This window comes from Sus scrofa, chromosome 7 (assembly GCF_054392235.1).
Source record: "Sus scrofa isolate SSC_HxYL_T2T_F1_AM1 chromosome 7, Sscrofa_HxYL_maternal_Yorkshire_Landrace_v2.0, whole genome shotgun sequence".
Classification (NCBI taxonomy): domain Eukaryota; kingdom Metazoa; phylum Chordata; class Mammalia; order Artiodactyla; family Suidae; genus Sus; species Sus scrofa.
In genome coordinates, this window is record NC_139389.1 from 102639424 (window position 1) to 102652598 (window position 13175).

Genomic DNA, 13175 nt, shown 5'->3' on the forward strand with positions numbered 1-13175 from the left:
GCTGTAGAATATTATATAAGTTCCAGGTATACAATAGAGTGATTCACAATTTTTAAAGGTTATGCTCCATTTATAGTTATTATAAAATATTGGCTATATTCCCTGTGTTGTACATTATATCCTGGTGGCTTATTTTAATTTTTTAATTTTAATTTTTTTGCTTTTTAGGGCTGCACCTGTGGCATATGGAAGTTCCCGGGCTAGAGGTCAAATTGGAGCTGCAGGTGCTGGCCTACACCACAGCCACAGCAATGCAGGATCCAAGCCTCATCTGCCACCTACACCACAGCTGGGAGCAATGCCAGATTGTTAACCCACTGAGCAAGGGCAGGAACTGAACCCGCACCCTCATGGATCCTAGTTGGGATTGTAACCCACTGAGCCACAACAGGAACTCCCCTGGAAGCTTATTTTATACCTAATAGTTTGTACCTCCTACTCCCCCACCCCTATGCTGCCCCTCCCCCGCTTCTGAGAGTGATCAATCTGGGTTCGACCCGGCTCCTGGGGTAACAGGTAGGGAAAGAGCTGGACGGGACTGTGAGACATGGAGCAGTACCCAGAGTGCTGACAGGTTGCTATGGTGATAAGCCCCGAGTGCATGTGGCTCCCTCCTCCCTTTCTCTTATCTCCATGTACCTGAGCCCTGGTTGCTGGTCACCACCTTGAACCTCCACTGGGCCTCAGACAGAACCTTGGAGAACTGGTGCAGGCGGCTCTGCAGTCCATCTCTGCTGCCAGAGCTGCTCTGGCCTTCGAGCAGCTTTGGCTTCTCAGGAGCGCTTCGGCTGCTCAGCACATCTAGCTGCTCCTGCAGCAGCCTGAGGAAGGCCCCTATCGCCAATTCATCAGCCAGGAACCCACTGATGCCACTAGTAAAGTGCTTTAGGTCCAAAAAGCTCTGTCCGTGAGGCCCCGGGGAAGTGTCTTCTGGCTCTGCCTGCAGACAGCTTGGAATTGTGTAGGTCAGGCTCCTGGGGGCCCCCAGGGAACCCTGCTCTGACTTCCTCTCAGGCTGCGCTCCGTGCTGAGGGCTCTCTGATGGGGACCTCAAACCCAACGGGCCCTTCCCCTCAACGTCATCCTCCTCAGCATAGTCCTCGGGCAGGTGAGGCTCTGGGTGAAGATCAGCAGAGGTGATGAGGAGCAATGAGAAGATGTTTTCTAGAAGTTCCAGGCACAGAGAGTCAGGAATACTGCACAGATACTGTTGACACCTGGCCAGGTATGTTGAGAAGAGACCTGAAGCACCTGAAGAAGCAGCATGTGTTAAGAGAAGAGGGCAGAGAAAGAGGAGGAGAGAGAAAATGCAAACATCAGAAACGATACTTGCCAAACTCGGTCTCCCAACGTTAACTCATTTCCTTGTAGTGACTCAGGGAACCATAGTTACAGCCAGATGAACGAGGGGCTATTGAGACATGTCTTTTCATGATTTGCAGAAAGTTCTTGTTTCCCTAATTAAAAGTACAGCTCACTGAACACATTATTTTGTTTCTGCCTTTTTTTTTTTTTTTTTTTGGGTCACACCTGCAGAATATGGAAGTACTGGACTAGGGGTTGAATCAGAGCTGCAGCTGCTGGCCTACCCCACAGCCACAGCCACCCTGGATCCAGCTGCACCTGTGACCTATGCAGCCGTGTGTGGCAATGCCAGATCCTTAACCCACTGAGTGAGGCCAGGGATCAAACCCACATCCTCACAAACAGTATGTTGGGTTTTTCACCTGCTGAGCCACAACAGAAACTCCTGTGTTTCTGTAGTTTTTTTTTTTTTTTTTTTAATATTACATCATTCCTCATATCTGAGGAGCACTCCATATTTCAGTTCCTAGAATGAAGGCAGTCTGGAGACTTCTTACTCTCTCTCTCTCTTTTTTTTTTTTTTTTTTTGCTTTTTAGGGCCATACTCAAGGTGTATGGAAGTTCCAAGGCTAGAGGCCAAACCCGAGCTGCAGCAGCTGCTGGCCTACACCACAGCAACACAGGATCCAAGCTGCATCTGCAACCTACACCACAGCTCACGGCCAACACTGGATCATTAACCCATGGAGCAAGGCCAGGGATTGAACTGGAGTCCTCCAAGATACTAGTCGGGTTTGTTACTGCTGAGCCACAACGGGAACTTCAAGACTCCTTACTCTTTAATTTCTGTTTTCACTCACTGCTACCTAGATCTTTTAAGAAATACTCACTGGTTAAAAACGACCACACTTAGAGTGCAAGGTCTATTCCAAAGCTGCATGGGAGAGATAACTGACTGCTCTCTGGTCACAGAGGGCAAGAAAAATGAGAGAATAGGACAGGAGATTCTTTCTACTTTAGGCTGCGACCCATGACGCTGACTTAAATGACAGTATTTGAAAAAAAATGAAATAAAAAAGAAAAACAATTAGGAGTGTGCTCTGGAAGTACAAAACTCATTTCAGTCTACACATCACTTATACACACATATGCCCACATACAAGTGGAAATTACATACCCAGTGTAGACTAGAGTGATATAAAACGCTCTTTACTATGGATTGGAGTTTTTTTTAAAAAAAAGCATTTGGGGGAGTTCCCATCGTGGTGCAGGGGTTAACGAATCCGACTAGGAACCATGAGGTTGCGGGTTCAATCCCTGGCCTTGCTCAGTGGGTTCAGGATCCGGCGTGGCCGTGAGCTGTGGTGTAGGTTGCAGATGCGGCTCAGATCCCTCGTTGCTGTGGCTCTGGTGTAGGCCTGTGGCTACAGCCCCGATTAGACCCCTAGCCTGGGAACCTCCATATGCTGCGGGAGCGGCCCTAGAAAAGGCAAAAAGACAAAAAAAAAAAAAAATTTTTAAAATAAAATAAAGCATTTGGAAAACACTGTTAGGACTTATGTAAATCACTTGCTTTCTCCACGTCCATCTGATTCACGAAGTTGATAAAAGGATAAAATTATTCTTGGGCATAATAAAATCGAGGCCACCTCCCCAAGCCTGGTAGAAGAGGGATCCTACACAAAGAAGCTCCAGGCACACGCTGTCCCCAACTCTGGCTAGGGAAGGGGTGGGGGGCTGGTTCGGTACCTGGGGAGGAGAGAGAATCGCTCGCTGGCTCCGCCGCCGAGGCCAGGTCCTCAGAGAGCCTGTCTTTGCATTCCTGGCACTGCATGTGCTGGTGCTGGTTCACACAGAGGGCATAGATGGCATACTTCATGGCACAGAAGCTCTGGTAGAGTGTCAGGTTCTGACACCTGCTCAGGTGCGCGGGCACCGGGGCTTCAGCGGAATCTGAATTGTAGAGAGAACCAGGCAGAACTTTAGACCTGCTTCTTTCAGCCAGGGCTGCAAGTTTACGGCTGAAGCGAAGAGACGCCACTCTGCTGGTCCCCTGGGTGTTCTCACCCTCTCTCCTTCCTGGCAGTTTGATCTGCATCCCTTCTAGGCCTTTTTTTCCAGCTCAACAACTTGCAGTCCCTCTGTCTCCTTTTCCCCACCAACCTCCCTTCTACACATCCGTTCAGACAAGGCTTCAAGGCTGTTTAACAAGTCTTTCCCTTACACTTCTTAAAATACTGTTTTTCCTTTTAAAAAAAAATAAAACTTAAAGTAAATGATTAATCCACCTTTAGAATGCCACATTATTCAAGAGGTAGGATTAAAATGTGTTTAGATTGAGAAACAAGAGAGCAAAGGTAACACAATAGTTAAAATACTTGGTATTGTTAGGAAAGCACTGAAACAGACACCATGGGAAAAAAAACAAACCCTGTTGAAATTCCTTATACTTCTTTAGTAATTTAAAATATGTCATTAAAATATTTTTTTGGAGCTTCAGGAGGAAAGGAGGGAACTATAATCTTTATGGAAGCCCTAAGTATCTTTTTTTTTTTTTCCCCCTCCTTTTTACAGCCACACCTGTGGCACATGGACGTTCCTGGCCTAGGGGTCTAATTGGAGCTGCAGCTGCTGGCTACATCATAGGCACAGCAATGCCAGATCCAAGCCACATCTGTGATCTACAGTGTAGCCTGTGGCAACAACAGATCCTCAACTCACTGAGCGAGGTGAGGGATCACACCCACATTCTCATGGAGACTACATTGGGTCCTTAACCCACTGAGCCACCATAGGAACTCTCCAAGCACCTTAATATAGCCCTAATTTTTTCTGTGGCAAAAGTACAACCTGTTCAAAGAAAAAACATTAAAGGTAATACAGCAAAAAGAAGAAAAAATATCACCCATAATCCCACCAGCTGAACACAACCACTGCTACATTCTGGTTTAACCCCTTTAATAGTTTTGTATACATGTATATGTGTTTAAGTGTATCATCATTTTAGGGATGCTTTGCTACCATAATGTTGCAACAAGCCCCTTTATGCACAGGCTTCCTAGAGATTACTTTCAAGAAGCTTGGCCTTGCCAAGGGCAGGGTAATAAGCAGAACAAGGTCAATACTGTTCTATGGCCTTGACCTCTAGAGGCTTTATTGCCTAGGGCCAGGACTTGCAAGCACCGAGAGAGGGAGTTGCCCCAAATGCCTCTCTTGCCACACCCCTAGTCCCAGTGCAATTATTACTCTTCTTTTCCAAGTTCTAAGTGTCTTCTGATAGGTCACCAGGGGTAGATTTCAAATACTTCTTCTGAAGTCTTTAGAACTTGTATGTAGAAAACAGAGGGTTCCAGGTTTTTTAGAATATCTGCTAAATAAGTTGCCTACCTTTCCAGAAAAAAAAAATACAGTGTACTAATACTAGTTTTACATTTAGTGGTAGGTCCTTTTAAAAATTAAATCAAAGCAACATCTAGGCTGAGAAATACCTACTATCACATGAGAAAGTCTGTTTCTCCCAAAGATGAGGCACGTTATGATTATACTATGTGATTTTTGAGAGCAAAAAGAAAGCGTTTGTTAATGGGGACTTGAATTTTAAGCAAAGATCTAAGGTTAAAACAAGGCTTTGCTACTGTTGCAGGCAAGTCTTCTAAAAGAAAAACTCTAAAAAGAATTTCCTAAAATAAAGATTCTTTATCTGCTGAATAGAGTTAGAAGATATGGAAGGGAATGAGGGCACAAAATGTGCCATGAGAAAACTTGTGATGCATGGAGAGACTTACCTGGCATTTGCATCAATATTGCCAATGACAACGCTGTGAATTCAGGGGGCAGTTCCTAATTTTAGTGGAATCAGGATAAGCCAGCAGTCCGGGGCTGGTTGCATGAGGACAAAGGTTCATAGGAGTCCCTGTGCCTCACTGAGAAAGGAGAGGATATCCCTCTATCCCATACTCTGGTTGGGGCAAAGAGCACTAACTCTGAGGGTACCTGCTGGACCACTCATCTTGATAGACGCCAGCAATCACATCGAGAGAAATCTTGTGCTGAAAGAAACATGCAAGATTGTCCTAAAAGGGAATCTTGCCCAGGGTACTCACTCCATTGGCAGCTTACCGTGTTCTTGCTGGGGGTCCTTGGCTGGCACCTTCTGTAGGAGCTCGAGAACATCTTCCTCCCTGAGGGCTGGCAGGTGCGTCAGATGATGGAGAGAGTAGAGCACTGAGTGGCTGTCTCCACCATGTAAATGACACAAGAGATCTCTCTTTGGTATGGGGTTGCTGAAAGGGAAAGTTGGGAGGATGGAAGGGGAGGCAGGTTATATAAGTGCGTTGAGAAAGACCCATCTCCATTCCCTCTTTTTCTTTTTTTGGCTGTGCCTGTGGCATGCAGAAGTTACTGGGCCAGGGATCGAACTAAAGTCAGGGCAGTGACAACACTGAATCTGTAACTGCTGGGCTACCAGGGAACTCTCTTTACTCCCCCTTCATCTTTCTCTCTGGCCTTTAAAACCACAGGTTTCACTTCCCCAAACCCTTAATTTTAGTTGGCCTATGGCAGAGGATAGCATTTATTTGCCCTCAGAGAAGACCATCCATCGAGTCGGCTTTACTTGTCTAGAAAGGACCAGGACAGGGTCTTTGTGCTCAGTAGGGTCTAGAAAGGGCCCACATTTCTGCACTGTTCCCAGCTGAGAGCTGACACGAGCGTCTCTGGCTTTCCTTTGATTCAGGGCCCCTCGTCAATTCTCCCTCTCCCCCCTCAATTTCAGGAAGTGGTAAGGTGGATGAAGACCAAAAAAAAAAGGAATCTAGGTCAAGGGAAGACCCAGGGCTAAGTTACCGGGGAGACACAGGGCCTCGCACATGTTTCAAAAGGCACTTGTTTGAACAAGCTGATCTGGGATAACACGTGGCTAGGACTGTGGACCATACTCACTCGCTGTGTGACTCTGGGCAGGTTACTGAACACCTTTGGGCTTCAGTTTCCCCAGCTTTAAAACGAGGACAATACCGGTCTCTCCCTCACAGGATGACTGTCATGCTTGAGTGAAATCATCATGTAAAGAGCTGAGAGCAATGCCTGGTGTACAGGAAATGCTCAGCAACCCTGAGTTCTTGTTCTGTTTATCACTGTCATTCCTTAAATTATTCTCTAGTTATGATCTTTTTTTTTTTTTTTTTTTTTTTTTTGGCTTTTTGCCTTTTCTAGGGCTGCTCCTGCAGCATATGGAGATTCCCAGTCTAGGGGTCTCATCAGAGCTGCAGCTGCCGGCCTATGCCAGAGCCACAGCAACACAGGATCCGAGCCGCGTCTGCGACCTACACCACAGCAAGTCAACGCTGGATCCTTAACCCACTGAGCAATGCCAGGGAACGAACTGGCAACCTCATGGTTCCTGGTCAGATTTGTTAACCACTGCGCCACGACGGGAACTCCTCTAGTTATGATCTTATGGCCATGGTAAAGATAACCATTACTTAGGTTTCTTTCCTGGTTTAATAGTTGGAACAATTATTAGTTGCTGGTTAACACTGCCAAGGCAAAACCTTTACGGGGAAGATGTCTTGAGATGACCACACTGGACAGCATGGGGTCAGGTGTGCCCAATGGCGGGACGGGGCCTGGCTGCACAGGGCCATACCTGCTCTGCTGTACACACCACTCCAGGACCTCCAGGTGAGCCCACAGCCCATCACAGGCATCCCTGAGGAGCTTATCACAGCCTTGGTCCTGTGTCGATACGGGACAAGAGAGAGATGCTCATTCAGGCACCTAGGGTCAGAGATCCTGAGCAATTTCAAAACCCTGCCTTCTGCCTCAGCCCAAAGCCCCACTGCGCTCACTTCCAGAGCAGCTTGGGCTGCAGAGTGCGACCTACCTGGGTCCTGTGCAGTGTCTGGAGCAGCTTCTTGGCGGATGCGAGGCTCTGGCAGTGCGTCCAGCCCAGGAGCACGAGCAGTCGACTGAGAGGCCTGAATTCCCTATCGAGCAGGCAGCCAAGACTCGGGAAGTCTTCCTCCTTCAACAGTGTGAGGGCTGTCACCTGTAAGCCAGAGGAGGCTGCTGGAGGCAGGGTTGGGGACTTGCTGCTCATCAGGATAAGAAGCTTTTCAGTACAGAAGGGAGGTTTCCATCATGACAGAGCAGCCAGTTGAGTAAAAAAATGTTCTCAAAAATCCTAGACTATAAGCTCCTTGAAGGCAGGGACTGACTTCTGTTGTAACCCCATATCCTAGTGCCCAGCACACAGAATGAGGTTAAAAAGAGCTGTTGAATTAAACTAGACGGCGATGGTTAAGAGTAACTGGGTTTCCTTGTCAGCTAGGTAACATAATTCTGCCACTGTCTTTTCTTCCTGACACCCAAGAAAGCTTACACCGATCTAACGTTTCAGAGCCTGCCAAGGGACTGATATAAAACACCAGCAGTTCTAAGTCTGAATGGTACTGGTTCTCGGAGCCTTCTGGAACTGTGGGATGGACAGAAAACAAATGGTTCCCTACTAATTGAACCGCTTTGTGTTGCATAAATGAGTGGGAGAGAAATGAGGCAGGGAGAAGCTTGGAGGGAACCCCAGGGTACTTGTGTGATGGAGAATCATTGAGTTTGACTTACCAGGATCTGCTCGAGGAAGTGCTTGCTATTGCTCAGGCAATAGAAATAGGCCAATTTCCAGGCCTGGGCTGGGTCAGGATGGGAGAACAGTGCTAGCATTGCCCGCTCAGGATCTAAATGATCCGGTGAGACTGAAAATCAAAGTGGAGAGGGTAACTGGGGAACTGAAACTCTTTTTTTCCCTAAGCTTGAGCCCATCTGGAAAACCAGGTGATGTGAGAGTTCATGCTTTTGAGAAGTTAACCAGGATTTTGACACTTCTATCTTAGAGCTTCTTTACTTCTCTCTGAAAAGTTCTTCCCTGTGTTACTCTCCCTCCCTTGTTCTTTTTTTTTTTTTGCTTTTTAGGGCCACACCTGTGGTATACAGACGTTCCCAGGGGCTAGGGGTCAAATTGGAGCCACAGCTGCTGGCCAACAACACAACCACAGCCACTCGGGATCTGAGCCACATCTGCAACTTACACCACAGCTCATGGCAACGCCAGATCCCTAAACCACTGAGCAAGGCCAGGGACTGAACCTGCATTCTCAAGGACACTAGTCGGGTTCATAACCTACTGAGCCACAACGGGAACTCCAACTATTACTTCCTCTCTTTCCATCACTCCATCTTAGACTAAGAAATCCGTGCTTTTGCAAAAGGACATTTTGCTCATTTTGCCTAGCTTCTCCCATTAGACTTCCCGAGCAACACGGAAGGCAGGAGGCTCTAGGAAGTCAGAGGGGCTGGGCAGGGTGCAATCACCAACACACAAGGAGAGGCAAGGCAGGGAACACACCTTTTCCCGAGGGGGTGGCCTGCGGTGGCTTTTCTGTGGCCTTCTCAGCGTAGGTGTGACCATAGAGGGAGGCCAGGCCCCGCCCGGCCTTGTGCAGCAGGCAGCCGAGCAGCCGCTCCTCCCGCAGGGGGCTGCCTTCTGCCCCACAAGCCTCCAGCAGCTCCTCACACAGGAGGCGCAGCTCAACCCCCAGCGGCTCTGCAGGGCATCGCAGAGTCCGCAGGGCTCCATAGATGGCATCCTCTACCCCCGTGGGCCCAGCATCAGGGCCCCGCAGAGCTCGCAGTGCCTTTCGAATGAGGTCCACCAGCGCCTTTTGCAGAGGCCAGCCACGGAGGCCTGTGCCGTCATCCTCCCCAAGCAGGAGCTCCAGCAGGGCCTGTGCGGGCTGGGGGGCCTGCCTCAGGAGATCCCAGAGCACAGAGACAGCTTCCGAGTTGAGCCAAGGTGGCCAGCTCTCCTGCCTCTGATTTCTGTCAAGCACAGGGTCGACTGTGTCTTGGGCTAAGACTGCATACAGGTCCTAAACAGAGGACAAAGAGAGGGATGGGTGGTGAGAAGGTCCAGAATGTTATCACTTAACAGAGACGTCCCTCTCTTTCTTACATCTACGTGTGTGTGTACACATAGCAGTGGTGGCAGCGAACACTGCAGTGGTATGTGTCAGGTCCTTTCCACGGAAAAATTAATCACATTAATCCTGACCACAGCTTTAGGAAGAGGACACTACTATTATCATCATTTTGAGGATATCCTCAAATTAGGAGGTTGAGGCAAAAACAGATTTGCCCAAGGCTTCCGTCCTTAAGCCCCAGCCCCATTGCCTCTAAAATGTGAACTGTCAATCCAAATCAGGGACTGCAAACTTACAGACCAGGTAATAAATAAATGGGTAATAAGACACTACACCCATCTCAAGGCATTTACCTTCAATTTGTTTTTTTGTCTTTGGAGGGCCGCACCTGCAGCATATGGAAGTTCCCAGGGGCTAGGAGTCGAATTGGAGCTGCAGCTGCCGGCCTACACCACAGCCACAGCAATGCACCTTACACCACAGCTCATGGCAAGGCCAGATCCTTAACCCACTGTGTCAGGGATCGAACCTGCAGTCTCATGGACACTAGCCAGGTTCAAGATGATCTAAGTTGGGTCTGTGATTTACACCAAAGCTTAAGGCAACATTGAGCAAGGCCAAGGACTGAACCTACATCCTCATGCATACTAGTCAGGTTCAGTACCACTGAGCCACAACAGGAACTCCTACATTGAATTTTTAAAAAAACATTATATTCCAGTTTTTACCCCTTGATCCAAACTCTGACCATGTTTTCAGGTAGAGCTCATTCTTTTTATTTTGTTTGATTAAAATATATAGTTCAGTTACAATGCTGTGTTAGTTTCAGGTGTACAAAGTGATTCAGTTATACATACATATGTATCTATTTTTTTCAGCATCTTTTCCCTTATAGCTTATTATAAAATATTGAGTATAGTTTCCTGTGCTATATAGTGGGTCCTTGTTGGTTATTTATTTTACATATGCTGGGTTGTATAAATCAATACATACTCCTAATTGATCCCTCTCTGCCTCAGGTACAGTCAATTCTTTATCCTTCCATAAACCCTTCCCCAGTATCTCCAACCCACACAACTTTCCCTCTTTATTGGTTTTCAATGTTCTTAAAATCAGCACTATATGGTTTAGTACATGATTGTGTCGTGAAGGTATCTCCTTCTTTTCCAACTAGACTATGAGTTCTTAAACACAAGACCTCTGTTGCCTATAATTTGTCTGGTAGGTTATTTTCAACATTTTAGCACCATTGCCATGTTTGGGGCTCTGAGACACTTCTTCATTAACTCCCTCCGAGATGGTTACAGGACCATGAGCCCTTAACCTAATACAAGTGAAAGTCCCTACCTTAAATCCTACTGTAAATATGTCTTCAATTTGCTGGTGGTCAGTTCATGGAGAAAATAAGTACTGAGGCTCAGGAGTTCCCGTCGTGGCTCAGTGGTTAATGAATCTGACTAAGAACCACGAGGTTGCAGGTTCGATCCCCAGCCTTGCTCAGTGGGTTAAGGATCTGGCATTGCCGTGAGCTGTGGTGTAGGCTGCAAATGTGGCTCAGATCCTGCATTGCTGTGGCTCTGGCCGGCAGCCACAGCTCCGATTGGACACTTAAGCCTGGGAACCTCCATATGCCGCAGAAGCGGCCCTAGAAAAGGCAAAAAGACAAAAAGACAAAAAAAAAAAAAAAAAAAGTATTGAGGCTCAGGTGCTAAAGTATAGATATAGTTAAGATTTTGAATTTGTTCCCAGAAGGTGGTTGTGAGGATTAACTATAACATATTAAATGGACCTGATACAGAAACAGTATTTGACAAATTCATATCAGGTTTTTTTTTCCCTTTACACTCCCTACCACATACTGGTGGAAAATTCAAACACCTACTTTAAATCCCATTTATGTATTCCTTTTACATGAAATGAAAAAAAAAAAAGTTTAATCCTGAGCTATAATGAGTACTAGGAATTCTACAATCAGGTATGTTTTCCCTGACTCTAAATTCCCCTCAAGGGGACTCTTCCTAGTCTGAGAACAGAGTATAGCCAACATCTTGGGGACCTATCTCTGCTGGATCCGTGAAAGCAGAGCTTGTTGAGTGGCTGTAACCCTGGATACACAGATCCGGGGCCCTCTCTCACCTTGAGGATGTCCTCTGGGATACCACCTGGGAGGTCCTCTGACAATAAAAGAAACTCAAGCTTCCTCCGGAAAACAGTTGGGAGTGACTTCTAGAAGAATCATAAGGAAGAACAGAGATTAGGTGTATGCTTTGGCTAACAATTATAAGTCAATACTTCTATTTCATCTTATTTCTGTTCTTTTCTCTAAGATAAAGTACTTTTGACCATTACATCCTATGGTATGTTTTCAGATACTTTTCTCCCTCCCTTCCTTCCTTCCTTCCTTCCTTCCCTTCCTCCCTCCCTCCTTTTCTTCCCTCCTTCCTTCCTCCCTCCCTCCCTTTCTTCCTTCCTTCCTTTCTTTTTCCTTTTTCAGCTGCACCCATGGCATATGGAAGTTCTTGGGCCAGGGATCGAATCCAAGCCACAGCTGCAGCAACGCCCGATCCTTAACCCACAGCACTGGGCTGGGGATGGAACCAGCAACACTACAGAGACAAGCCAGATCATTAACCCACTGTGCCACAGCAGGAACTCCCAGACATTTTTCTTTATAAACAAAAACAGCTAAATGAACACATACCCCTTTTAAATACTAACACTTAAATCCCATACTGGTTGGTCTCAAACTCCAAATCTTGCTCATTTCAGGTGGTTTTTTCCCTCTAACTTGATGTCCTTTTCAAAAAAATCTCCCTTGCAGTGTCTAAAACACCCAGTTATGGAAGCCAGGATGGAATGGCTCACATGATCCTTTTCTGGCCCAACCCCACTGTTTTGGTATTCATTGTCAGTTGAAAATAAAGTAAAAGGGAAGAGTCATGATGTTTATGAAACACTTATTATGTGCCAGGTACTATGTGCCATATTTTCTTGTGTTTTCGTTTTGCTTTTTTTGGCCACATCCACAGTATGCAGAAGTTCCCAGGCCAGGGATCTAATCCATGCCACAGCAGTGACCCGAGTTGCAACAGTGGCAATGCTGGGTCCTAGCCCAAGGAGCCACCAGGGAACTCCTTCATGTGTTTTTTTAAATCTCATTTAATCGATAAATCAAACCAAGCTATGGCATCAGGATGTTTTTAAAAATAATCTTTAGGGAGTTCCCAGTTGGAATAGCAGTTAGGATTCAATGCTTTCACCTTTGCAGCCCACATCAAGAGATCCCACATCAAGCCACCGCATGCCACAGCCAAATATAAGTAAAAAATAAAATAAAAATAAATATAAAAATAAAATAATAAATATAAAAATAAAATAAATTAAAAATTAAAAATAAATAATAAAATAACACCTTTTCCTTTGGTAAAGAATGTATTTTTCCAATCATTTCAAGCATGAAAAGGAAAATATGATGGAAATGAGACATGCCATCAGAGATGACTAATGCATAAAGGAAGATTCGTTCTGCAGCTGTTTGTTTCACAATAACTTCCCTTTATCTGGCCCTTAAAATTAAAATGATAATCCCCTTTCTCCAGATACAAGTAAGATGAATGTCTGGGACTAATCCTGACTAATACTGATTTAAATCTGAGATACCTATAAATCATGCAGTTGGTTAAAAGCTTCCAGAAAATGGGTCTTATTGAAAAGTCTCCTAAGTCAGGGCAAGAAGCACCTGCAGGATTGTGTATATGTAAGTGAAGTTTAGAACATAAGATCACACTTATTTAATCATCACATCAGTTACTAACATGATCTAGTATGTTCTTGGTCCAAAATCCTTCTTACCACGCCTTCCCTAATGTACCTATGCCATCTGAATGCTTGTGG

General features: G+C 46.0%; 1 protein-coding gene across 5 annotated transcripts in view; it reads right to left on the minus strand.

The window, feature by feature from the left end:
* Nucleotides 1-13175, minus strand: part of ZFYVE26 (zinc finger FYVE-type containing 26) — an 89811-nt gene that overhangs the window by 71529 nt on the left and 5107 nt on the right. For all 5 annotated transcript variants that reach the window (XR_014811015.1, XR_014811016.1, XR_014811017.1 and 2 more), the window contains exons 4-11: nucleotides 11418-11507; nucleotides 8708-9230; nucleotides 7927-8057; nucleotides 7190-7354; nucleotides 6953-7041; nucleotides 5425-5588; nucleotides 3055-3258; nucleotides 640-1251 (exon numbers count right to left, since the gene is read on the minus strand). Coding sequence is in view for 1 of the 5 variants with exons in the window: in XM_084969543.1 (XP_084825669.1) it covers nucleotides 640-1251; nucleotides 3055-3258; nucleotides 5425-5588; nucleotides 6953-7041; nucleotides 7190-7354; nucleotides 7927-8057; nucleotides 8708-9230; nucleotides 11418-11507 (1978 nt within the window). In the remaining 4 variants the exon portion in view is untranslated. The remainder of the gene's footprint in view (nucleotides 1-639; nucleotides 1252-3054; nucleotides 3259-5424; nucleotides 5589-6952; nucleotides 7042-7189; nucleotides 7355-7926; nucleotides 8058-8707; nucleotides 9231-11417; nucleotides 11508-13175) is intronic.